Source organism: Corvus moneduloides, chromosome Z (assembly GCF_009650955.1).
Source record: "Corvus moneduloides isolate bCorMon1 chromosome Z, bCorMon1.pri, whole genome shotgun sequence".
In the NCBI taxonomy this organism is placed as follows: domain Eukaryota; kingdom Metazoa; phylum Chordata; class Aves; order Passeriformes; family Corvidae; genus Corvus; species Corvus moneduloides.
The window spans coordinates 2862158-2888457 of NC_045511.1; the positions used below are offsets into that span (position 1 = coordinate 2862158).

The window sequence follows — 26300 nt, forward strand, 5'->3', positions numbered from 1 at the left end:
AACAAAGGATTACATACAAAATCCAGCTATGGCACAGTGTTATAAATCATTGTGACAAATGCTTATTCTTTAGGTGTGCTGTAAGGAAATTATGACTCAGACTCAGTCCAGGGTATCTTAAAACATATCCTAGGTTTTGCATGAAGGTTGCTTAGAAGTTGCTCCAAGGGGTGGCTCCCTCATGACCAGGTCCGAAATCTCCTGCTCCTGTTCAGTCCCTGACATCAGCACTGATCCGCATCAGAGGAAGGTCACCAGTTGGTAACCCGAAACAAAGATCACCGCGTTAACTACGCAGTAGTATGCGACTGTGGTGTATCTTGACATGCAGAATTTCCACTGGGGTGTTGGGTACAAGGTTTCCTGTAAATTTGGTTAGGTAAAGTCAAGGCAGCGAGGGAAGCAAAGGAAAAGAAAACCTCACTTGGGCAAGTCTTCTCTCTTTCAGGGCTAAGGAGAAGGAATTACCCTGCTGTGAAACACTGACACGGACTTTAAAGGACTTTACTGCTGCATTTCTCAAAATCCCTTGAGGCAAATCCTGAAAATTTTTGCCTTGTTTGAAATCTCCTTTGTACCATTTAATGCTTATACCTTCTCCAGTACATACTTATCACACTGTTTATGGAAAGAAAGCACTTACAGGAGAATTGGGGGGGCAGGGGGGGAAATGGGATTCAATTATGAAGTTTTTTTCATTCAATTAATTGGCCCATCAGGTCCAACTATCAGCATACACTTGTTTATATAAACACAAAAAGTAACACTTGCCTTACTATTTCTATAAAGATCTTCACACAGCTACCAAAGTTATAGGCACTGAAAAAAGTCAGTACTTCTTTCTTTTGTGAAGGAAATCTTTCCAGACAGCACAGTTTCTCTTACTGATTCTGAAAGCTTTCATTAATCCCTCATCCTTGTCTGAGCATGGGGCAGATAAAAGACATTACACAATTATGAAAGTAGGTAAAAACTACCTTGGGGCAAAACCCCATGACAAACCCCACCCTTTGTGCCTCCTAAGTCTCACTCCCTTCTGCCCCTCCCAAGCTGGAACACAGACTGAGTTACTCACCTCCAGTACTCCTCCCTGCTGACTTTATGCCTTTTGTCCTGTACCTCTTCCTACTGCTCCCCTCATAATCACTTCTCTCTCCAACTCTTACTCTTATAACCCTTTCCCTTGTTTTTCTTTCCCTTGCATTTTGGTTTTCCTCTCTCATTTGTTGCTTTCTCCTGTCAGTTTCATAATCTCCTGTAATATCTTTTCTTTTACCTGTTTCTTTCTGCATTCCTGGCATGTAAAAAATTAAAGCCTGAAGCCTCCATCCTTCAAAAAAAACCTAGTTACTTGAATGAACTAAGGACTGACTGAGGATTTGGCATACAAATATTTCTCTAGTTTTAAAATGGACAGTGTGCCAAGATGGACTCTTAAAAGGCAAACAGAAACCAGAGCGTATTAATAAATCCTCCTTTCAGATCATACACATCTGTAATATCATTACTAACATATTTGAAAATGATTAGACTGTAAGTTCCAAGGACTATCTAGTCCAGTAAACATCTGGGACATGTTGCTATGTTTTCCCAGCTGTCTAAATTGCACCTTCAGTCTTAAAATCACAAGCAGCTAACTTTCCCCTAGGATTCTGTTATTTCTCAGAAAAAAAGCTGTTTAGATCAAATGTACCAGACTCACGAGACAACTGCAACACAACAGTCTCTCCTGCTTTTACAAATACATACACTGTTTACGCTACACGATGTGCTTTCAAATGATCTTCAACATACAAAAACGTCTTAACATCCCTCACATCCTCATGTCACGCTAACCCCAGCGAGCAACATATATGCTTTATGAAGAAAACTATACCCCAGCCAGCAGCATGTCGATCATCAAATGGTGCCCATGATCTTCAGTATATTATGAAGACAATTTCAAATTTAAGGATTCTGTGACACAAAAGCAGGGTAGGAAGAGAACCCAGACTGTCCTGTCGATCCACTGAATGACAGTAGCATGCCCTGTCACCCTGCAAAGCCACAACCAGAGTGGTACTGCTGCATCCTCCTATTGTCTGAAATGAAGAATTTGATTTCCTATCTCCCCTCAGCTTTCTGTTCTCATAACAGAGCAACAAGAGTTTCCAAAGCATCCTCTGATTTCACTATGCGAATTTCAACAGGTATGCAAGTGCTCTGCATTTTACTGACACTGTAGCGCAACACAGCAAAAAAGCTTACTTTTCAAGGAAAGTAAGAACATTCATAAAAAACAAAGAACATTCATTTGGCAATGTCCAAACATTATCTTATTTCACTTACAACATGAATCTCAGTCTGAAAAGGTTTCTCTGTAATACCTGTAGTTAGGCACAATTATAAAACACTGCAAAAGCGGTAAGATGACAAAAGCATGCTAAAGTATTTAACTGGGTTCCTGAATTAGTCCAACTTAAATATCATGCCATCTATCACTTCAATCGTACAGTCATGATTCCTGTTTTTTCTCTAAATTGAAAGATCTCGGATTACCAAAATAATCCACATAGAATGGTTTCAGGCCTGGTTTACAGCTCTCCAGTAACTCCAACTTTTGGAGCCATTTTACAACCTAATCAACATTCAGGGCTTAAGGCTGACCTGATTTTCTCATCTGTCAAAGGACCTTGAACTCCTTGTGGAGACACAGGTATTGTACTCACTGCTTAAAAATTGTACCTGCTGACCAGGAACTGTTTCATTTTTACAAGCCATTTCCTGAGAAGAGACTGCTAAATTCTGTTCTGCCCTGGAATTATGTCTGATGCTGTCTCCAGTGAAGAGAAGCTACTGGTGAGGCTGTGGCTTATATTATTTGGTAAAATTTATAGATAGTTACTTAAGATTAGAATTTAAAAGCAGCACTGTACCACCTCTGAACGAGGCAATGCCTGTGACCAGATCAGAGTTACTTGGTTAAAGCACTGAAGCTCTTGGACAATGCACTCAGCCTTCTCCCTGCAGTATTTCAGACTTATCCTAGTGTGCCTAGGAGGAAATGAGAAGCTGGCCACATGACAAAGAGAACACGATGACTTTGATGCTTCTCTCACAACTGATACTAGTCCTGCTTGTTCTAATATGTCATCAATTTTGAATAATAAAACCACCTCTCCATACCTAACAGCACCAATACCTTCTATCTTTACAGCAGCTAGTAAACACAGATTCAAAGTGACAAAACTGCAGTCCAAAATTCTGATGGGTAAACTGTCTTTTGCTACTTTAGTGAACCTAGAAAGTCACACTTCCGCCTGTCCCCCTCCACTTCTGAATCAGTGGCCACCAGGCTGATGATGAATTAACCTGACTGATGGTGTTTTATTCTACAGCTGGTAACTTTCTTAATCCTGTTCCAAATACAACTATACATGAGCAAGTACTGTCAACAGAGTGGAGATGGGACAGAATGAGTACTCGCAAGTTACATGCAGCAGCTGCTCAAGACACACTGCTTCCGAGTTTTTAAATTTATCAAGCAACACCATTAGCCAGTATGTCATGTACGTACTGACATTACCATCCCTGCAAAAGTAAAAGCATTCCAGGCATGAGCAAAAGCCATATCATGTATTTGCTTTAAACTGATACAGTTATACATTGAAGAGACAGTGAACCAACATCACTTGCTTCCCTGAAATTAAATGTAATTTTTATTTTCTTGAACTGTTTCAGGAAACCAAACTGATGCTTACTTGAAAAGACTATTACCTGCTACCTACATCTCACAAGCTGGAATATGGAAAAAATGTTGTGACTGCAGTAAAAATTTAAAATTTGGAAAATACGAAAAGTTTGGTCTGGCTGAAAAAAGTCAGATAGCTTGTGAAAACATTAATGACTTGGCCAGAATCCTACATATTTACTGATTCGCAGCTTGTTTAACTTCCTGTATATTCCCAGCCATTCCCAAAAGCCTCATTTACTCATCTACTACACCTCATGTACTATACAGTCATTTAATTGCACTACAAATGAGTTTACCTGATCAATTAAAATCAGAGAACTGCTAAGATATTTACTCAAACCTTCACAAAACCAATAGTTTATATTTAAACTCATCAAATTTAACATATATGACAAATCTCTGCTACAGCATGCCAACAACTAACCTGTCAAGTAATCAAAGATTTTCATTTCACTGATAAAGGCAAAAACACCACAGCAAAGGAAAAGAATGTTACAGGGTTTTCTTTAATTAGTTCAGATTTAAACCCTCCATTACAGCCTCAGAATAAGTAAAATAATACAACAGCATACTGCAGCTTTAGTAAGCCAGAGCATAAAATATGCCCACTGACATATTTTAGAGAATCAATCAACAAAGCACAGGCAGAATTCACATATACTTAAGATTATTTTAAAAAATTAATGGCCTGGAAAAACATAGGAAGGAAAATACAATCGTTGTAGCATAACAACAATAACTTTTGTTTCAGCTACTTATACTCGTAAATAAACTGCAATAAATGCCTTCAGGATAGTTTCTTGCTTTATATTCACAAGAAATCGGTATTATTGGTTTATTACACTCCATTTCATAGATGGGTTACACAGCATTTAGGTTATCTTGATGCATTCCCCTTTAAACTTGACCATAACTTTTGAGTAAATTAACCATCAACTGTATTGATGCCAACAGAAAAAAGAAAAACCCACTTTATTAAAGACTAGAAAAATGGTTTGTTGATTTTACAGTCTCTCCCACTTATCTGACATAGTAAAAATTTTCAAGCAGATAGTTTTGAAAAAGTGATATCCTAGAGAATTTAGGAGCGCAAGCCTCCTCAATTTACAGTATTGAATAGGTGCTAAAACCACTTTTAAAGGTGAGTAAATACTTTTAGAAGTTTATTGTCTCACATTTCACTATGTTCCTTTCGTTCTCTATATATTGAGTTTGTACAGCAAGGTGTTGGTAGTGGGAGGACTACAGGAGCCCACACTGGAGGAGGTTTCCTGGCAGGACTTGTGACCCTGGCGGGGGCCCACACCAGAATGGGCTGTGCGTGAAGAACTGCACACCGTGGAAGAGTGACCTATGGTTGCAGCACTCTGGGGAGGTCTGTTGCTCATGGGATGGACTCACTTTGGAGGAGTTCATGGAGAACCGTCTCCCGTGGGAAGGACCCCACACTGAGGCAGAAGAAAGACTCCTCCCCCTGAGCAGCAGCAGGAACCAGGTGTGACGAACTGATCACAATCCCCATTCCCTGTCTCCCTGCACCCTGGGAGGAGGAGGCAGAGCTGGGAAGAATGGAGTGGTGGAGGAAGGGGTTTTTTTAAGGTCTCATTTTACTTCTCATTATCCTGCTCCAATTTTGTTAGCAATACATTCAATTAATATCCTCAATTAAAGTCTGTTTTGCCCGTGATGGTATTCAATGACTGATCTCTCCCAGTCCTTATCTCAACTCATGAAGCCTTCATTGTATTTTCTCTCCTCCATCCAGCTGTGGTGGGGAGCCATAGAGTAGCGTTGGTGAGTGCTGGGAATGGAGCTAGAGTCAACCCACTACAGGCCGTTTTGTTTTCTCACTTCCAATTTTTCTTCTAAAAAGTAACCATTTAAAAGAAAAACCCAAACCATCAAAATCTACTTTGTTATTTCTTCCTTAAAGATGGAAGTAATATCACTCTACTAAAGTGATGAGCTTTTCATACACTTGCTAAAGAAAATAATGATTCATGAAGAATATGGATATACTCCAAGCTGGTTACTCTCTAGCACCTCTTCTTTTCTTCATATATTTATAAGGGTCTCATCCAATTTTTACAGCATTACATTGCCAATTTTTTTGTATTATTGGCATTGAAGAGATATTAAGTAAGTCTTGATTTTCCATGACACAAACATGAGGAAAAAAACAATAGTGTGTGCTATAGAAGGGCATGGCTTGTCATCCGTTCTTTTCCAGCTTTGTAGATCCCTATTTAACTCTGGTTTCAGGTGGACAGTTGTCTCCAGTCTGCATTTCTTAATGGCTCTCTGAGGCTCCTTCTGGCTGTAACACCTATGGAGCAAGAGGCACAGGTAGGTCTACTGAACCTCTGACTTCAGGTGCCAGGCCTCACTCTGCTGACCGCAGCGTGCCGTGCTGCTGCTCCTTCCTCTCCTCATCCCTCAGCATCTGAAAATTCCTTGGAAGTGGGAAAGGTTCAGTGACTCCTGACACCCCTTTCTCCAACAGAGGCCTACCCCACACAGTTCCTTTTATCCTCCTCCAGTAAGAAAAAGAGGTGAAAGGAGGAATGGAGGGGACTTAACATATGCCAGGGAGAGGAGAAGGGGGTGCAGCTAGGGAGGGGAGCAGCATCTACTGCTAACTGCTGAGAGGCAGGCAGGCTTTTGAGGTACTGGGGTAATTGGGAGAAGGTGAGATATGGCAAGCAGCAAGTTTGTCTATGAAGAAATTCTGAGAAAATTAATTTAACAGAGATTGACTAGTCAGAAATTGTATTTGAATATTTATGTAACTTTAATGCAAATTATACTATTTCGATTAGGATTTTACTGAGTGATGAAAAAATGTCTGGACACAAGTAGCCTCCACACAAGCTACCACGGCCAACAGTCTTAGGCAGTACTAAATGCCCCCTGTTCCAGAACTCACAGCTACCTTTAACTAAATTTCATCAGAGAGAGCCCACCAGCCTCAAGCCATCCAGCAGGCATACAAAACTCCAGTGGGTAGACTGCAGGTGCTTTTTGTCCTATGTCCAAGATCCCCTCACTGAGTGCTCAGTCCTGTCAGCTCACTGCCACTTCCCACCTCAAGCAGAGTCAGTCTAATGGGGTCTATGCTGGAAAGAAGCACAGCCCTCCTCCTCTGCCAGGCTGTGACATTGGCTCATTCAGCAGTGGGCTCCTCACCTCAAGATGGAAACCTCTCTTTTTTGAGCCATTTTACATCACTCCTGCTCCTGCAAGTTACACAGACCAACACTTCATGTCTTGATACATTTCAGTGCAGAGGAGGAGCCAAACAAGGGTCTGACAGTACAGGATCAGAAGAGGGGACTGAAGACAGACACCATCACTGCACAGTACTTTCAGAAAATATTTTGTGTTCGTTTAGAGGCTCAGGTTACCAAAATTTTCTTCTTGGTCTTCTAGGATATCTTCAGATGACTTATATATCACTAGGCAGTACGTTGTGCACTCTCCAATTACCCAGAAACAAAGTGAGAAATAGCAATTCCTTAAAAGCTAATTGGTTAAAATCTGAGAATCAGAACAGCATCCACAAAGTAACAAAGCACTGCTGCCCTACTTCAGGGAATTTGTTCCTATTGCAACAATATTTTTAGGTCAAGTAAGCACTCATTTTTATCAATCTGTCTCCCTATAGACGACATATAATTCTCTCTCACATCTGCATAAACACAGGCTTTTTGCAGTATTATAAAGGTGAGCTTAAATCTGCCCTCTGATTTATTCAGATTTCATCTCTGGCATGCTATCTGCTTCTAAAAAACTCCTGATGTAATATTCAGTATTTTAATATACTGCAGCACAGACTAATTCATTATCACCTAGCAAACTTTCCAAAACCTTGTGAACTTACAATATTAGTAACGAAAAAAAAATGCAAAATGAAAAAAGCAGGGTGCAAACTACTCCCTCACATTAAGACCCCTGAAATAAGAAATAATGGGAAATTAAGCAAAAGTAAAATGCGAAAGAGCTGTCACAGTCAAGGATTACTCACCCATAAGCTCCATTACTAATCAGCTTAATTGTTTCAAAATCACTTTCCCGAGGTTTCCTCTGCAGCTTCAGTGAGGTATTAGAGCTCTTCAAAGTAAGAGATGAAAATGAACAAAGTGAATACAATACTTTTTTTCAGAATTAGGGGGAAAAAAAAAAACGAAACAAAAACCCAACTATCACCAGGCTGTCACACTGATGAACCAGGTGAAAGCTCTGGACAGCCAGACAGTCAGCACAGAGAGGGACCAAGGGGCTCCTGAAACAAAGCTGCTTTTTCATCTAACTGGTATCTGCTGCACCACAGCAAACTGTCGCTTCTCTCCACACACAGGTTACAGCCACGAAAGCTTCTGGTAAAGTAGTTACTGGCAATTCTTATCTGGAGTCACGGACTTCTGTGAATTCCACATGGCACTCGCTGGACACTGCCTTCCCATTTTACTAAATCTGACTTTCGTATTACAGCCTGGTAGTAACAAACTATTGACGAGCCCTTCTTCACTCAAATAAACTTTGGCACACTTCAAATTAATGTTAGGGTAGAGTGTGATATAACAGGGAGGACAATGAAAAGAGACAAAATGAAAGAGAAAAAGATGGAAAATAAAAATGCATTCATTCTACCTCTGGAGTGGTCACTTTTATCGACTTCTTTGTCAGAACTTTTTGAAAACCAAGTTGCCTTGAGTATGGCAAAATCTTTTTTCTAGTTTGAATTTTTAGTTAATTTTAAAGATGTGTGAGTTAGAATTGGGGTACAGGGAGAAAAAATGAAGGCACAGGACTCCAAATTCAGACTTCTAAACCCACAAGATCTTTTTCAAATGTCTTCTGAATCTCTAAGAAATTCCATGACCCCTATCCAGGCAGTTTGGAAATAGTTAAAATTTGAAAGTAGACCTGGTTGAAATATTTTCAATAAATGCTTGCTGAAGAAAATTCAGTGCAAGACCAGTGAAAATGTTAATATAATGAACTACACAGGAGCTGACAGAGAGGACTTACTAAATTGTTCAGGCCACTTGTCTGCCAGTACAGGATTCTTCCTAACTGCCATTTATGATGACTGTGAGCAGTCCTGTACTTGAAAGTTATGCTTCCTGTCACTTCCCATGTGTGTTTTTTCCACAGCTACATTTTGAGATGTTTCCAAATATTCCCTCCATATTTTTATTTACTGATTTCATCATCTCCCCTATTTAAATTCCTTTATTACACTACATTATCCTTTCTGTACTTCTTCAGCATTTGCACAACACAAATAACTTTACAGTTTCAATTGCTTAGCTAATGCTAAGCCACTTTGCACCTTAGGTTCAGTGAAGTACTTCAGCACTTTCTTCTAATTATTCTGTCTTTTCTCCAATTTGTCAGTATCCTTCCACTAAATGCTACTCAGGTCTAATACAGTACCTTAAATGCAGAGAATGAAAGCAGAAGAATAAGAAACACCTTTTCTGTCAATTACAGAATCCTTTGTAAGTGGCACTTCGCTAAATGTTAGAAAATATCCCAATATAACACAACACGTACCAGAGAATGATGTCTTTTCTGTTATGTATCAGAACTAGTGTAACAGATAATCCATGCCTGCTAACATTTGTAAATACTTGTGAAGTACCACTGAATTATCTAGACATCCCCTAAAACTGCTCGTTTCGCCATCCACTTGCATTGAAAATCAAGGCCAAATTGTTAGAACTCCATCTGCCCTGCTGACTGAAATCCAAGCTGTAAGAACCAACTTTTAAAAACAAGACCTTAAAATAGGAGCATTTAAGCCCACAATATTCAGCCCAATCAACGTGTCCAACTTGCTTTTCTTTTTCCATCCTGTGCAAACATCTCACAAAATATTACTGTAAGATACCCATTGCTGTAGGCACATATTTTCAAACAGATTCAGAAGAATGATGCACAACCTTTCAAACTGTAAGCTAACTTTCTGACTCCAGGCTATTTGCTAACTTACTCATTTCTTCCTTGTCTCTTCACTGGATCTGTTCAGAATCTGAACAGAATTCAAAATTTGATCATGAGCTGCCTCTGTGAATGGACTGTTTTAAAATCTCTTTAAAATACTCTGTTTTATTAAACAGTTTATCAATACTTCTAAAAGAAAAAGAAATACATTGATTGAATAGAAAAAAGGATGGTAGTGGTGGATTTTGTGGTAAAGTTATAGCCACATGGTATACACCAACTTTGTGGAAGATGAAGACACTGAAATGTCTAGGAAAATAGGTGGAAAGCTTGGTTATACATTTTGAAAGAATTCTGCCTGCAGAGCTTCACAGAGTTAGTGTTGTTAGTATTAACCAATGTTTATTCCATCTGTTTACACATACCAGGAGAAAACAGAACAGGTAGGGTTGGGGGAACACACCAGAATTTCCTTGCTCACATTCAGCAAAAGCAGGAACGTAACAGGAAAACTTACACTTATTGATTCATCCGTTTCCAGAGTTTCTGCTGTCCCACTGTCACAATTAGCTAGCTGAGCTATTTCTGAAAAGAAGAATTAAGAACTTCATTTTAAACTATGGAACATACAAAACTAAATGAAGCACAGAAAACATGAGAAGTGACACCTTAATGGAATACTTAATAGAAAATGGTGTCCTACCTGTAGCACTTGACAAGCAACCTTCAGGGCATCTCCAAGCATATAGGAAAAAATCCACCCAGAAAATGAAGATTTGCTATTCAGTGCCTATGTAATAATCTTCCACTGAAGCAATGAAGATTAGCCATGAAGCAATGAAGAGCAATACTGTTTTCACTGCTGAGACCTGGGAATTCCAAGAGCTGTGTGCAAACTGAGCACTAGGGGAAAGACAGCACTAATCTGCTAAAACTCCTGAGGATCTCAGCCCCCGAGGAGTTAACAGTAGGCCCCATCCTTCTTGGGCTCCTTCACAGTTACAGCAGAAGTTTCTAGTTTAGACCTAAGATGGACTCCAAATAGTTTGCTCCTTCTACACAGAAATGCTGATAAGCCTAGCAGAATAAGCTAAAAGTCATTTTTGTAGAAGCTAATAATTTACAGAGTCACTAATACAGGTGACTTCTCTGGGAAAGTAAGATTTTGGGAGACTACAGCTTGATCATATTGTTCCTGCCAGGGTCAACCTATGCTGCAGAGCTCCTAAGCCCAGCCTGTTCTTCAGCAGGCGTAGTAACCAAGAATTCTTCTGGGTAAAAAAAGCTAAACAGGACAGCCAGTAGCTAAAAGACTCCAGCAATCATATACAAATTTAGTGATATATTCTACATAGCCAAAGATGCAAATCTTATCACAATTATGTGCTGGGAATCAGAAATAAGACCACCTAAAATTTGCAAGATGCATTTTTATCTCAGGACTGTTAACTGAATTTATGACTACAAAATATAACTGAATATTCACAGAGAATATCTAAACTGGATTCTTCTATATATAAAAATAAGTGATTATTACAACTGAAATGCTGCACAATACTTACTGCAATTTTTAAAGGCAAATTAACCACAGAGATTAATTTTCTGTTGGAACAGATAAAGATTTAAGGAGTCATTCTCATCTGTAACCACTATGCAAAACAAAATATGTGTTAAGTGTAAGAAACAGAAGAAATCAGAATATAAAATATGTCACTTCAAAAGCCAAAGAGATCTTTCAAGCGTTAAAGAAGCTAAAAGCATTCCAAAAATGGAGTCAATAAACACTGAAAAATACCCCCACTGAGAACAAACAAAATCTTAAAGAAAAGAAAATCATATAGGCTGAACCTGAAGTGGATTTTCCAGGCAAAAGTCACAGTTTTGGAACATGGGGGTTTTAGAATAGAAGTGTTGATGAAACCTTTACTCTATGGGCAAGAACCAAGCTAGCTGGAGTAATATACTTTGACAGCCTTCTCAACTGAAATTACTTTCATAAATAGCAAATTAAAACAATCCTTTCTGGAACAAAACTTTTGCAAAATAACCATTATCTGAGAAATCCATATTATTTGCAAGCAGTAGGTACTAATGGAATGGAACCAAAAGTCAGCTTTCAAAACAGGGAGCTATGGAACCATTTTGCAATGCCTGAAGAGATTTTTCAAACTCATCTAAATACCATTAAACATCTGTCCTTTTTCTCTCATTGATTTAAACCATTTCTGAAGACTCATGACTCAAAAAGGTAAAGATGGTAATTTAAAAAACATGGGGAAAAATTTCTCCCCAGGGAACTCTTCAGAAATGCAGCCACCAGTCTCTGCTAAGTGATGAATTTGTTGTGGTATTGCTTTCAGTACAGTATAAACTTATCTAGCGTTATCTCCAAATAATGCAAGAGTCATTTCACTCAAAGAAAGGACACTACAGTTAGGCACCAAACAAAGGAGGTAAGTAGAGAAAGGTCTAAAGTAGGTTGCTTTTCTCTGCAGATGAAATAAAATCCTTTGCATGAACATTTATGAACACTGAAGACATAAATTAACATCTTGGTTGAAAGTACAATTCTGTGTTATGGGATGAGTAGTGCTACTGAGGTGCACTTCGTTTGTTTTGAAGAACTTGGTTCTGCATTTTGAAAATTTTCTGGTTTTACATAAAAGGGCTTTAAACTTCTTCAGGATGATCCTCCCATAGTATTTATATAGTAATGAATACAGTGCTCCCAACAGCTCTCTCTGTAAACCATTAATTCCAGGGCATAAACCCAAAGTGCCCTTCTTTTATTTTTGCTCAAGAAGAGTCCCTGTATACACAGACACCAATTAACATCAAAACCAGACCACTTAAGAAGTCATTGCACAGTGATTTATACTGCTTATAAATATTATTTTTCTTGGAGCATGGGAGGAAAGCATTAACACAAATCAGATGGCCTAAATTACCTATTACAAATACACATACACATTAATCTGTAGAACAAAACACTAAATAATCAATTGCTCAAATCTCCAACTGAACCAAGAATCAGTAATCCATATATCATACACCCCTCAGTATTTACTGACAAACCACGTGTCCATTTTCTCCTTCAGAAAAAAAACCCAAACCCCAACATTTCAATTATCCTTTGAATGCTTCGAAGTTTGTTATATTAATTTTCAGCTTATGAAATACAATAAGATGCATCCTAGATGATGTACACTCCCATAAAACAAATATTTAGTTAAAGAAAACAGTATTCCTTATTTGTCTATAGGCATTTGTTTCTAGACCTCTCTCACAATAAACTGTTCCAAAAAAATTCAAAGATGTTACTAAACTTAGGTAGTGACAGATTTTTGACTCCTGCTGAAGAACACTTTTATCCAAGTGGCCAGGAAGAGTCAGAGAAAGATAAGGTTCAACTGGAAGAACCAGGGTCAATGATACAAAACCCTCAACCCACACTCCAAATTAAATCTTGCATACTTGTTCAGTGAAGAATTGATGCATTGTCAGTTTAGGACAGACCAACAGCTCACCAAATCCAGAAGACAATGCTTTATCTTGCAGAGAATTTCAATACTTCTTGATCTTTTCCAAAACCAAAGAGAAAAAAATACTTATGTATATTTTCCCAATTTGTCTGGCTTCCTTGCTGCACTCCAAATACAAAGAAAAAGCATCAAAGCTGTTAATCTGTATCTCTGACAGAAAAGAATACTAAATTTGGATGAGGAAGTCCTGTGAAGATAGGAAGGATAGGAAGTGGAAATAATAGGCTTGACTTTCTTTAGATCTGTTAACATTAATGTCATCTGTAACAATACTCAATCTAACTGAATTTGAACTAACCAAACAGCTGACACAACTGGCAGCGCTGAACTTCACAAACTGCTTTAGTTCAGCAAAAAGGTTTTAACACACAATATACTACTTCTTTGATTTAACAACATGTGATCTTTCATAATGAAAAAAAAAGGTTTATCATAGTTTTTTCCTATTATTTTGTGTTATCAAGCCCTCTCCTAGTCCTGGTTAGTAACACAGTAGACAAACTAATTGGCATCAGCTAGACTCATTTTTCCATGACGGCACTTCTGCCGATTTCTTCCAAATAGCAGAACTAGCACTGAACACAATGAACCAATTTCTATTTGTCACCAGTGATAGAACCTGGTCTCAGGGCAGCAAAGATGATGATCTGGCTAGGACAGAGAAGAAATTTTAGTTTTTTCAAGATGTCCTTAAAAGAACCATAGAATGCCTTGGGCTAGAAAGGACATTGAAGATCATCTTGTTCTAAAACCTTCTACCATGGGCTGGGACACAGAATGACAGAATACACTGAGTTGGAACAGACCCAAAAGGATCATAAAGTCCAACTCCTTCAGATCCTGTCACTGGTCACCACAGAGAAGAGAGCGGTGTCTGCCCCTCTCTCTGCTTCCCCTTGTGAGGAAGTTGCAGACTGCAGTGAGGTCTCCCCTCAGTCTCCTCTTCTCCAGGCTGAACAGACCAAGTGACCTCAGCCACTCCTCATACGGCTTCCCCTCAAGGAGCTTCACCATCTTTGTTACCCTCCTTTGGATGCTGTCTAAGAGTTTAATGTCTTTCTTATCCTGTGGCACCCAAAGCTGCCCCCAGCACTGGAGGTGAGGCTGCCCCAGTGCAGAGCAGAGCAGGACAATCCCCTCCCTTGCCCGGCTGGCGATGCTGTGCCTGATGCCCCCCAGGCCCTCCTGCCTGCCAGGGCACTGCTGGCTTGCATTCAACTTGCCATCCACCAGGACCTCCAGGTCCCTTTCCATGGCACTGCTCTCCAGCCTCTCATTCCCCAGTCTGTCTGTACATCCAGGGTTGCTCCATCCCAGGCACAGAACCCAGCACTTTCCCGTGTTGAACTTCACATGGTTGGTGATTGCCCAGTCCTCTCATTTGTCAAGGTCTCCCTGCAGGGCCTCCCGGCCTGGAGGGAGTCAACAGCTCCTCACAGTTTTGTGTATCTGCAAACTTGTTTCATATCCCTTTAAGTTCTGCACCCAAGTCACCTATGAAGATGTTGAAGAGCACAGGGCCAAGGATGGAGCCCTGGGGAACCCCTCCAGTGACAGGTCCCCAGTCTGATGTCACCCCATTCACTGTAACCCTTTGTGCCTGACCCATGAGCCAGTTGCTCACCCATCATGTGATGTGTTTATCCAGCTGTGGGCTGGACATTTTGTCCAGAATGATGTTGTGAGAGACAGTATTGAAAGCTTTACTGAAATCCAAAAAGATGACATCAACTGGCTTCCCTTGACCACCTAGGTGGGCTACCTCGCCACCTCCCACTAGACCAGGTTGCTCAGAGCCCCATTCTATCTGGTCTTAAACACTTCCAAGGAGGCACCCATCACTTCTTTGGGCAACATGTTCCAGTGCCTCGCACTCTCACAGTAAAGACGACTTCTGCAGTGACAATACCTCCCCTACAACCTAAGTTCTCCCTACAGAAGTTCTAAACATGGACTGAAATTACACAGAAAAATTAATGGGCTGGAAGACAGTCTTCTCAAAGACTCCAAGATGCAGGAACCTGGGGGCACTGAAAGGCAAACAAAAGCTCAATGAAGTTGCCTTTGTAACTGTGCTTAGATAACCGTTACCATCAAATTATCCCAGGAAATTTCATTTAGAGCTGAAATGAGGAAGTTGCATTGTCAGGATGAAAGATGATGAGTGGTATCATGGATACAGTGTATTTGTGAATGATATTTGCAACAAAAAAAATCCTATTCACAAGAGATGGCCCTTTTAATGTGTTTGAAGTTGTGAGAGTACTGTAAGAGTCAGTGAACACTTGCTCTGCTACCATCTTCATCTTGACCCTTTTCAGGTACACACAGATTATAAGGATGATAAAACACATTGAGAAGAAAGAACCTATAGCTATACCAGGAGATTCACTTACCTTCCAGAGGATCCTTATTTAAGCCCAGCTGGCTAATAATGTATCGAGGGATGTCTGTTTTAATGCCCTGCCCCTCTTTAGCATGGCCTTCAGCTGCTTCCAAAAGATAGTAAAACTCTTCGGGATCAAATTCCTAGAGGAAAAATAACCACCATCATTTTCTCTGTTGAAACTGGTTCCTAGGGTCTAACATAAAGTCTTACTTTGCTCCTTCTAACTCCACATATATGGCATTTTCCTACTAAAAACAGTACCTCTTTATTCTATTACTAATAGTCTATTAATCTATTCCAATTCTTATACAGTGTAACATGATGCAAACAATGGAATTGCATGCCATTATTTCAGAGCACCACTTTATATGAATAGTATGTTCTTTGCCCTCAAAACTTCACATAATACTGAGTGAAATGACCTATACCCAGCAAAAATAAGATTTCAAATAGAGAAGATATCTCCCTGCATGTGCTTGGTTATAAAAATCCACTACAACTATATAAATATATTGCACTACAATCTTTACTTCTGAAGTATTTGTAATCAATATATATGCACTGTTTTATGGAAAATACAATTAAATAAATCACTAACTTTAGAATGACGATAAAACTGAAACTTGATTTAAAAAATTTGAGTTTCATTGATCCAATTGTTTCAAATCCAGAAATGAAATATTCTCCTGTGGGAACTAACTATACTGCAACTATCATTTATAATGTACCAAAAAGGCAAGCCTCAACAAAGAACAAAAAGGAACAGAAAGAATAGAAACTCAAAACTCTACCTATTCCCAAGTCCCTTGGAAATACATTTATTTTACTACCTTTATGGACTATAAAAGGAGAAATACATTGAAAGAAGCAAAGGAAGATTATTAAAACAATGCTTGGGGGTTTTTTTAATGCAATTTCTCTCTCTACTGGCATGAATTCATACCAAAACATCTGTCCATGGTTACTGCATTCTCCAAGGCGCTTGTGGCTATAGGTGCAATGCTTAACAAAGTGATAGCCATTAGTCATTAATGTAACAAAATACACTTTTTCCTCGAGCAGGTCAGCTCTGTCATAAACACCTGTAGAAGCCAAGCAGACTGCTGAGCTAGCTAATTTCCAGACTGTTTTGCGGCCCAACATAACTCCATAGGGTTTTACTCTACATGTTGAGTCACAAGGGTCTTGTCCTAGACCCTCAAGCTACTCAGGACTTGAGTAGCAGCTTCCCAACCAGAAGGCAGCTTCAGAAACCCAGAAGGCAGCTTCAGAAATTCAGTATCATGCTTCCTTTTGGAAGCATCAAAACTGCAGCAGCTAACAGGAGGAGCTGCAGCATGCCTGAAATAAAGTATCTTTGGAATTTTCAGTCTTATGGAAACAATCTTGGTTTTACATTTGTCATGAAACAATTTGCATCATGTACAGCCTACTGCAAAGGACTTACCACAAACCAATGAACTGTCCAAGCGGTCTTAGTTTAGCTCCAGGTCTCAGGATGCTGCTAACCTGCCCAAAAATCTGAACCGATAACTAAACAGTACATGCTGTCTCAGACTTACTCTCCTCATCTTACATGCCATCGCCAGCAGTTATCTCTTACATGCTACTTCTTGGTACTAAAGAAGTCAACAGCGTGATGTTGTGTTCCAAGATTTCTATCTACTTTTGTCATGAAAATGTTATCATATCCTTACCTGCTGCAGTGGCAGATAAACAGCTTCTCCTCCACTTACCAGCAAGACAAGGCAATTTCAAAACAGGTAATTTTAATCATATGAATGTGTGTGTGTACATCTATCTCAACACACACATAATGCATATACAGGTGTGAATAACTAGAAGCAATGAATTTATTTTCTGATCTTCACTTCCAACTCTGCATTTCATTTTACATGTACAAATGGAGAAATATCTTTAAATAACTGGCAGTAGCTCTTATCACATATGAAACCATAAAACCTTTATTCATATGATTATCAAGTAAACTAAAATAGGAATTCACATGCTATGAATACCCAAGACAAGACTACCATCAGATAACTGACAGCTTTACTGCATGGTATCTGAAACGTCTCATGACCACAAAGCTGGATTTACAATTTTATGAACTTTCTTACAGAGGGTGAAGTTTTCCAGATCTAGTATGTATTTCAGACAGATATTCTAAAATATCAGCCAGTAATATTAAAAATCTTCCAGAGGGATACTACAGAAAAACAATACTGCTTCTTTAAGTTTACAATTATGTTTACGGTCTAGGCTTAACACCTTCTTGCATGAAAAATGTATTGTTTTATGACTGTACGCCTGAATTTGTTCAAGCTACTGTATCCGTAGAAATATATGATGCAGGATTGTTGCAATCCAGTTTAAACCTCCTGAAGGTCCTTGTCTGAAGTGAGAACACTTGAAACAAACTGTGCTGGCTTTCCCTGCCACTGCTGCTCTTGAAACTCAACTACAAGACACAGTCACACCTGGCCTTTGCACCACTGTTCTTCCACTCACTCCTGCAGGCCCAGCAGAAGGAGGGGTGCAGGATGCACATCAATCTGCTTGAAGGATAAGGCAGAGCAAGCAGCCTAGGATAAAATCCCAGAGGCAGAAAGTGGGAACTAAGCGAATAGAGATTTGGACTAGATCCCATTAAAACTTTGCACTTAGGGGGAATGAACTAATGGGCAAATAGACCACCAGGAGAGAACTTGAATTAGAACCACAGAATCATCATGGTTCCAAGAGACCTTTAAGATCATTCAGTCCAACCATCCATCCAGCACCACCACTGCAACCACTAAACCATCACCCAGCACGAGATCAAAACACCTCTTGAACACCTCCAGGTAACTCCACCACCTCCCTGGGCAACCTGTTCCAATGCCTGACCACCCTAACAGTGAGAATAATTTTTCAAATATGTAATCTGAATCTCTCCTGTCTCTGGCACTTTCCTTTCAGGGAGCTGTAAGAGAGATAAGGTCCCCCCTGAGCCTCCTCTTCTTGAGACTGAACAATCCCAGCTCCCTCAGCTGCCCCCAGACACATTTTCTAGACCCTCCATGAGTCTTGTTGCCCTTCACTGGACACACTCCAGCTCCTCAATTAGAAAGTTAATAGAAAATGATGATGATGGGGGCAAGGGTTGGCAGAAGAAAGGCAGCAAGCCTGTAAGGGAAGGATATAAAGAAAGTATCATTAACAAGTCTTGGTCTGACTGCCTACAGGACGTGCTTAAGGGCATTTCTGGATGTGTGATAATAGAGAAGGATGCAAAATAGAGAGGGAAAAAATGAGGATATGAGAAACTGGATGATGTGGAGAAAGATAGTATGAACCCTCTGAACAGAGCAGGGAACATCACACTAGACATGGAATGAGCTTCTTGGCAAGAAGGAATAAATCAAGTTTGGATTTAATGGCAGAAGCAGGACATGCTAAGGTGTTCTTCTCTCTAAAGCCTTCCTTTTTGTTTTGATTGTTTTTTTAAACATCTCTTTCATGCTGATTCAGAGCACATATCTTATTTTTAGATTCCTTCTGAACTGCAAATCACGAACAAAAAGCAACTGGGAACACTGAGACTCGGTATTTCTAAAACAAAATGGAGGCAGCTCTCAAAATGCCCATGGCTGAATGAGCCAGGGTGTGGATTAACTGTGCCACAGATGAAGGGACACAGCACAGAGCCAGAATCAGACTGGAAAGACTTACTAGCTCAGATTCAGTACCATGCAAATGCAGTTATGACAATTTCAGGCATAACTTGAGTCTAGCAGCAGGCTGGCTCCCACATAAGCCCTGCCAGCCTCAAATAGCTGTATGCAGCATCAACACTGATCTTGGTACTGGCAAGCAGAGTGGCTCAAAGTCAGCTCAGGCTGCCTGCCAGGCCTTTTGGACTCAGGCTGGCTCTGGCATGGTATCTGGGTGTCTACACCAACCTCCTGTGTACACTGTGTTCCACAAGTGTTTATTAGTTCCACTGAACAACTGAAGCACACTGGCTCTGTATGTAGGAGCAACTTCCTGCACCTGAGCCATCCCAGCTCCTACAGCACGGGTAAGAAAAGCAGAAACACGCCCACACAGCTCGCACAAACTAACCCAGTCTGGCAACATTGGTGCTATGCTCATGCATAAATGAATTAACTCTTCTGCTCCTTCTGGTCCCCAGTATAATGCCAACTGCCCGTGTATCTGGACAGCCTAATCCTTGTGCTGCTCCTATCATCAGATCAGGTACTGCAGAGCTGACCTCTAGTTCTGGCAGCTGTTGAGTGCAACAAAATTATGAAACTGTTAAGAAATGAGAAAACCACCAAGCAATTACAATTCCGGAACAGTCTTCCCAAGAAACGGAAAGTCAACAAAACAACAGAAAAAGCCAAGTGGTTTTAAAAAGCAGCTTCCTCAGCTGATGGAAAGGATTCTATACCATAGTACCTGCAACAGCAGGGAACCAAACAAAACTGCAGGAGGGTCCTGCTAGTATACTACATTCAATAATAGAAGTGGAAAGGATCCCACTAACAATGAAGCTCTACCACACTGTTTGACATGTTCCAAGAATCAATTGTAAAGAGCCTTGAATACTAAATAGGAGAATTTCCTACACTACACTAAGTGAAAAGCACTACTCAGAGTAAGCATGACCTTACCAGGCATTCCAGTAAGCGAGCAGGACGAGCAATAACTATCAGGATTTTTCGAACAAGTTGTTTAATAAATGCCATTTCTCCACTCTCTGACCGCTCTTGTGCCTAAAAGATAAAAATAATGTCATATCAAACAAAATCACATTTAATGCGCTGCTTAGGAAAGTATGTATGACATTTAGGACACCTTTGGGGTTTGAAGCATTTACTTGATACAAACGGCACATCAATTTCATGATCCCAGCAGAGATAACAAAGATCTGAGCAACACTTCTGATTCAAGTAATTCCAGTTTTAAAATTCTAACACTGTAATAACAAAAGTGCCTACTTTTTTTTTTTTCTGCTTGTTTCTTAAGCTTACACAGTACTATTAACACCAGTTTTGCAAAAGGATACAACATATCAACACAGATCTATACATGCACGTTGTTCCTCAATTTATTAATAATGTTAGGCTGAAATGAAAACTAACATAACTAATAGTAATAGATACAAGCAACATCCATCCCTAATTCATACTGATGTCTTTTGGTCAGTCATAGTAAAATGACAACTTATACACAGACATACAGATAAAAAACCTATACTTGCAGAGAGGCCTCATAAAAAGGAACATGTAGAAGGGAAGATAATGAAAATTTGAGTTCTACAAGGATTACAATAGAGAGGAGGAAATGCTATAGAAAAATACATACGGAAAAAAAACTTCTAGAAGGTTTGATAACATCTGCACAATGGTCTGAGCTGTATTTCAAATTCCTTTTTAATGTTCCCCTCTAAGAACAAATTATGTGATTTAAGGATGTTAGTGAATGCAAAGAAACTGTGTAATTCTCCTTCTGATTAAAATATACTAATAGCCCTTCACTCAAATATCAAAGCATTTCCTTGCTCTGAACAGTAGAACTCACAGACTAAAGTTTCTCAATGTGTTGGTTCATCATCTCTTGCTTATTCAAAACCACAAAATTAAAGTAAGAAACTAAAAAAATTATTACTATGGACAAGTAAGTACTTCTCCTATAGCATGTTATATTTTTGAAAAAGGACTCTATGAAAATAGGAAGCTATGCATATTGCTCTTAATGTAAGCACCACCATTTTAAAAATCGTCAAATATATGAGAGGAATTAATTTGTGGAGTTTAAAAAAGGAAAAAAAAAAGAAAAAGGCACAAATATCATCTAGCAGTCTGCAACAGGTTTCAGAAGAACCTTAACTGGACAGAAGCTTAATTCTGAACATTATCAACTAAGCCCAAGTAAAACTTCTGTAAACAAAACACCTCCCTATTTTAACCACCACCAGAATTTAAAACACCTTTGCAGAGTTTCGTAAACACTCAGCTGCCTAAGTGAACAAAAGATTCAATACACATCACATTTAAGGGTGATGAAGCAGGAAAGCATTCAGGCCCACTTGAACTTAAAATTATAAAAATTTTGGCTGAACCAAGCCTCAACCCTCAAGGGAGTCTTCCCCTAGTTAGAGTAACTGCACAGTGCCAAGTAGCAGCAGGGAATGCAGCTTTCTACTGAAGATTGCAGCTGGGAATTGACAACAAATGAATTGTGTGAATCCAAAATACAACTAAGTTCCCATAATCGAGCTGTGGAAAGAAAGTGTTTTCATGCTGCCATATCATGCTATTAACAAGAAGTAAGCAGTGGTCTCAAAAGTTAAGTCTGAATTTTTTAAGGTATAATGTCTTTGCAGAACAAGAATCTTTTTCATAATAAAGAATTAGCATCATAGAACATGACAAAATTAGTGTTGTGATTTTTCAAACAAAGCATTGCTTTACATGTAGATTGAAGAATAATTTTCTGGCATAGTTTTTCAGCGGGTTTTGGAAGAGGTGTTAGTCAGTGAACACACCGTCTAAACTCTACTTAATGTATAGCCATTTTAAGGTATATATTGTTAACAGTGTTAACTGCAGCTCAGTGAATCCTGGCTCAGACATGTTTTCTTGTATTTTGACGTTATCAACTAGCCAATTCTGCCTGCACTTTGGCATGGTAGAACCATCATAATTTCATAAGAAGGTTACTGGTTCAAAACTTCCTCCTGACCAGCAAGCAAACTCTTAAGTATTTTCAATGTTTAAAAAACAGGATTTCAACAATCCAGAGTAAATTTACTCATGTCTTAAGTTTTGCATTGCTGTATGAAGAGAAAACGTTCAAAAAACAGTAGTGTCAGACATCCTACTTGCTGAACAGAAATTAACAAAAAAGCAGCATAGCAAAAACAAATTAAAAAAAAAACCCAACCAAAACTGCTTGTGCATTCAAAAGAAAGGAGAATACAAATTAAGACAGGCATGGCAATTTAACAAATCAGCTGGAAAAAATTTCAAATTAATTTCAGATCTGCTGCTTTATCAGTTTAATTTTGACTCATAATGTACTATCAAATACCACACAAATAAATGAGTACATTACATGCTGCATTCATTCTTTTAAAAATTATACATTAATAAACTACGGCAACTTATGTAACAGCGTGTTTATTTGTCAAGTTTCAAGTTCTTCTTAATTATTTTAGCTGATTATTCTATGAAACTTTTGACACATTTAGAAAAGACATTATTTCTGTTAATAAATATTTCAGCTATGAGGGGAACGTTACAAATAAAGAAATAATAAATAATCTCTCATTAATGGAAAGCTAAAGGTTGCTGTCTGCTTTCTCAACACAGTAGGGTTGATAAAAGGGAAGTGAATACGTTACTTCATTTATTTAAAGTAAATGGAATAGCCAGCCCTGTCTGGGGCTTACGCACACACTTCTGTAAACAATCTGTAACTTGAACTGCAGGACATAATGCTGTTGTTTCTGAAATCTTTACTACCCGTCCATTCCAGACCAATATGTTAGTGTGCCTTATAGTTTTTGTAGGGGTCATTATGTAGACTAAAGCATCTTATGAATATCATTTGACAATTACTTGAGTAAATTTGAGACAACATTCAAGACAACTCTTAGGCAAACAAATTTAAACAATTTTTCAGGCAAACACACAGTCTCATGGCTCATACCTCCTGTAGCAATTTGTCCAATTTCTGCTGTAATTCAAGGAAGTATCGTGATGTGATGAGGCCCTGGTGAGATTTATCCAAACAATCTCGAGCCAGCTCTGTGATCTGATGGTGGGTAAAACTGAGCACTCCATCTGCCAGAGGAAGGATGTTCTCTGGAGAATGATTTGTTATAATGTCCTGAAGCCTCTCTTCCATCTGAGCTGTGGCCTACAGAAAAGTAGTCATTCAACACATTAAATCAGCTCTACATGAAACTAACAGCCTCAAAGTTATTTCTGACTCCAGAACATTTCTAAGAATTTACCTAGCTGAAATGGATGAAATGACTGAAGCCAAAAGGCAAGTTCACAAAGGCAAAGTGGCAGATGTCATTTCCCCACACTACCAGTAAAGAAAAGCAATAGCCTTAACAGCTATTGCACAGCTCCCCCACCTTGTCTGCCACTGGTGATTAACTGTGCACTAATCTTGTGATAATCACTAAACAGAACTAAAAAGCTTTTAAGTCAAAGCCAAAGGGGAAATAAATAAAAATAAAGAAGAGAACTCATGGGGGTCTGCTTTGTTCTGCTAAAACTGCAGATACTACAAAGCAGAATATAGTCATTACTTTCGCAAAGGTTATTCCATAAAAATGTTTCACTGGGCAGAGTTTGAATGAGGCTCATTTGACTAATTAAAAGCACCACAGGCTCACAGGTCCTGCCAAACATGTCTGCAAGTTTCGAGATGCATTTGTTTTACAGAACCACCTGTCTGGTTCTCACAGAACTGCAGATGATAAAAAAAACCCTTGAAGATACTCTTATTATTAAAAGTAATCCCACACATCTTAGTTCACATCTCAAACACTAAGATAAGTGAGTTCTTCACATTTCATATTGTTGCTCGATTGCTCTGCAAATTCTGACAAATCTTTCTTCATATTTATATGAAGAAATGCAATGAAATTTCTCCCTTCTTTACCCACTTTTTAGGAACAGTACCTTGTTTTGTTTTCCAAGGGTAACCAAAATCCTAGAAGCAACCAAGAGCATAGTGCTTCAAGCTGTACACACACACCTGCACCTAGGAACTGACCCATGTCTCAAGACCTCTGGACAGGAGAGCAAAATGTCCTCATATCTCACAGTCAAACCCCACCTCTGTGTACTGATCCTCACCATTAAATCAGTGCATGTAATATATATGTATGTGAAGTATATAATGAAGAAATGGCACTAAATGAAGGAATCTGCTGCTATATCACAGCAGATGCCACTCGAGACTTAGCACTAGAAACTGGTTTTGATTTACTAATTCAGTATGCATTTGCCCCAAGTACACACCACCTATTGAAATCCAATGTATCATCAGATTCCAATCAGCAGAGTATATTACCAGCATGATTCATGTCAAAACCAGTCTGGCAGCTTTGGCAAATGAATGTCCAGTTCTCAGCCACAATTTTCTTTATTGTGATTTTATCGTTACAGTAAGAGCTTAGTGATGCTTTATGGTAGCCATTACAGGGCTGGATCATTACTTCCCATAACAAAAGCACCACTTACTTAGAACCTATGTTGCCTATCAGTTTAGATACTGGGTATCTTAAATATAATTCATTACCTTTGGGAACCTTTCTTTGTAGACATGGTTCATCATAATTATTTCATTGTCACAGCAGGCAGGAGAACGTCCAGGGCTGCAAGAAAAGCAAATTACCCCTTTACACTTGTCCCAGCATGAACTACAGTTAGTTATTATATTTTTGTATGACTTATTTGCAACAAAAAGTCAGCACAGACTTCACTGGAAAGGTACAGTCTGTCATCAGTGGTACACTTGGTTCCCTTCTGCTATTTTCTGTTTAAGTCCTCATGATTATTTAATGTACTTGACATCTAACTGCTAACCATGTTATTCTCCTAGTTTGTACCTACATTTCAAGGCAGATGAAGCCTTGTGAACATTATCTTTTTCTCAGAAGGGCAATGGAGATCTGTGTAACTGCTACTTATGGTTATACCCATACCTTTGAAGATTAGATACAATCAAAACAGCAAGATCTGATCAATAACTCTGGTAGCTGCAAGTGAAAAAGTAAAAAATGAGTTTGTTTGAGTTTTGTTTGTTCTTCTAAATGGATAATTGGAAAAAAGGTATCAAAACAACGTTTTCAATCTGACCAGCAGATAAAGGCAGTAACTTCCTACAAATAATGTCATATCTATGCATGTGCCAAACAAAACTGGAGCACTGTGTCTGTAAAAAAAAGCACCAGACTTTGAGGAAAAGAATTCATAAAAGATACCCACAGACCTTACAAAACTACCAAACTACTTTTCGCTATCATGAGCCTCACTGTCCACTACAAAGCCCTTAAAAAAAATCTCAATATGAATTTCCTGTGTTGGTGATTCTGGTCCATTCAATCTGTCTAAAAGACCTGGACTAGGAAAGACTCCATACAGGGGGTAATCCTCTAAGACCATCTTTATCGCGTGTATAGAAGTTTCCTGCATTAGCAGGAAAACAAAAGTTTTGGGTGAAGATGAACATCAATCCATCCCACTTCTATCGGTCTAATACCAAGGCCAGCAAGAGATGCCCAGAACCTGAAGAGAGATCACAAGTCAGCAAGAGAGCACCTGAATAGCAGCAAAAAGAACTCCAGCCACTTCAAGCAGTACCTAAGTTTCATCAAGGCTCAACTTCAATTCCTCCGTGCAAATGCACACAGCACAGCAAATAAACCACAGGTATTAAAGACATACGTACACCTGCAGGGCTGTGGTCTTCTTGACATCACGGAGGTGTGGTGAAATGCCTCCTATGACTGGAGGGTTGGAATGGAAGGATACAGGTTCTTTTGAAAGGACAAGCAGGGGAGATGAGGAGGGAATGTTGCCTACAAAGTCAGTTGGACTCTAACTGGTTGCACTCCATGCACTCTAACCCCTTGCAGTGCATAGAGCTCTGCCTGTGGATAAATGAGGAG

The 26300-nt window shown here is 39.2% G+C and overlaps 1 protein-coding gene across 10 annotated transcripts in view; it reads right to left on the minus strand.

The window, feature by feature from the left end:
- The window catches only part of MAST4 (microtubule associated serine/threonine kinase family member 4), a 286627-nt gene that overhangs the window by 26786 nt on the left and 233541 nt on the right, over positions 1-26300 (minus strand). For all 10 annotated transcript variants that reach the window (XM_032095431.1, XM_032095430.1, XM_032095429.1 and 7 more), the window contains 6 exons: positions 24929-25004; positions 23318-23527; positions 20275-20376; positions 15621-15753; positions 10200-10267; positions 7758-7843 (listed from right to left, as the gene is read on the minus strand). In XM_032095431.1, the coding sequence (XP_031951322.1) occupies positions 7758-7843; positions 10200-10267; positions 15621-15753; positions 20275-20376; positions 23318-23527; positions 24929-25004 (675 nt within the window). The remainder of the gene's footprint in view (positions 1-7757; positions 7844-10199; positions 10268-15620; positions 15754-20274; positions 20377-23317; positions 23528-24928; positions 25005-26300) is intronic.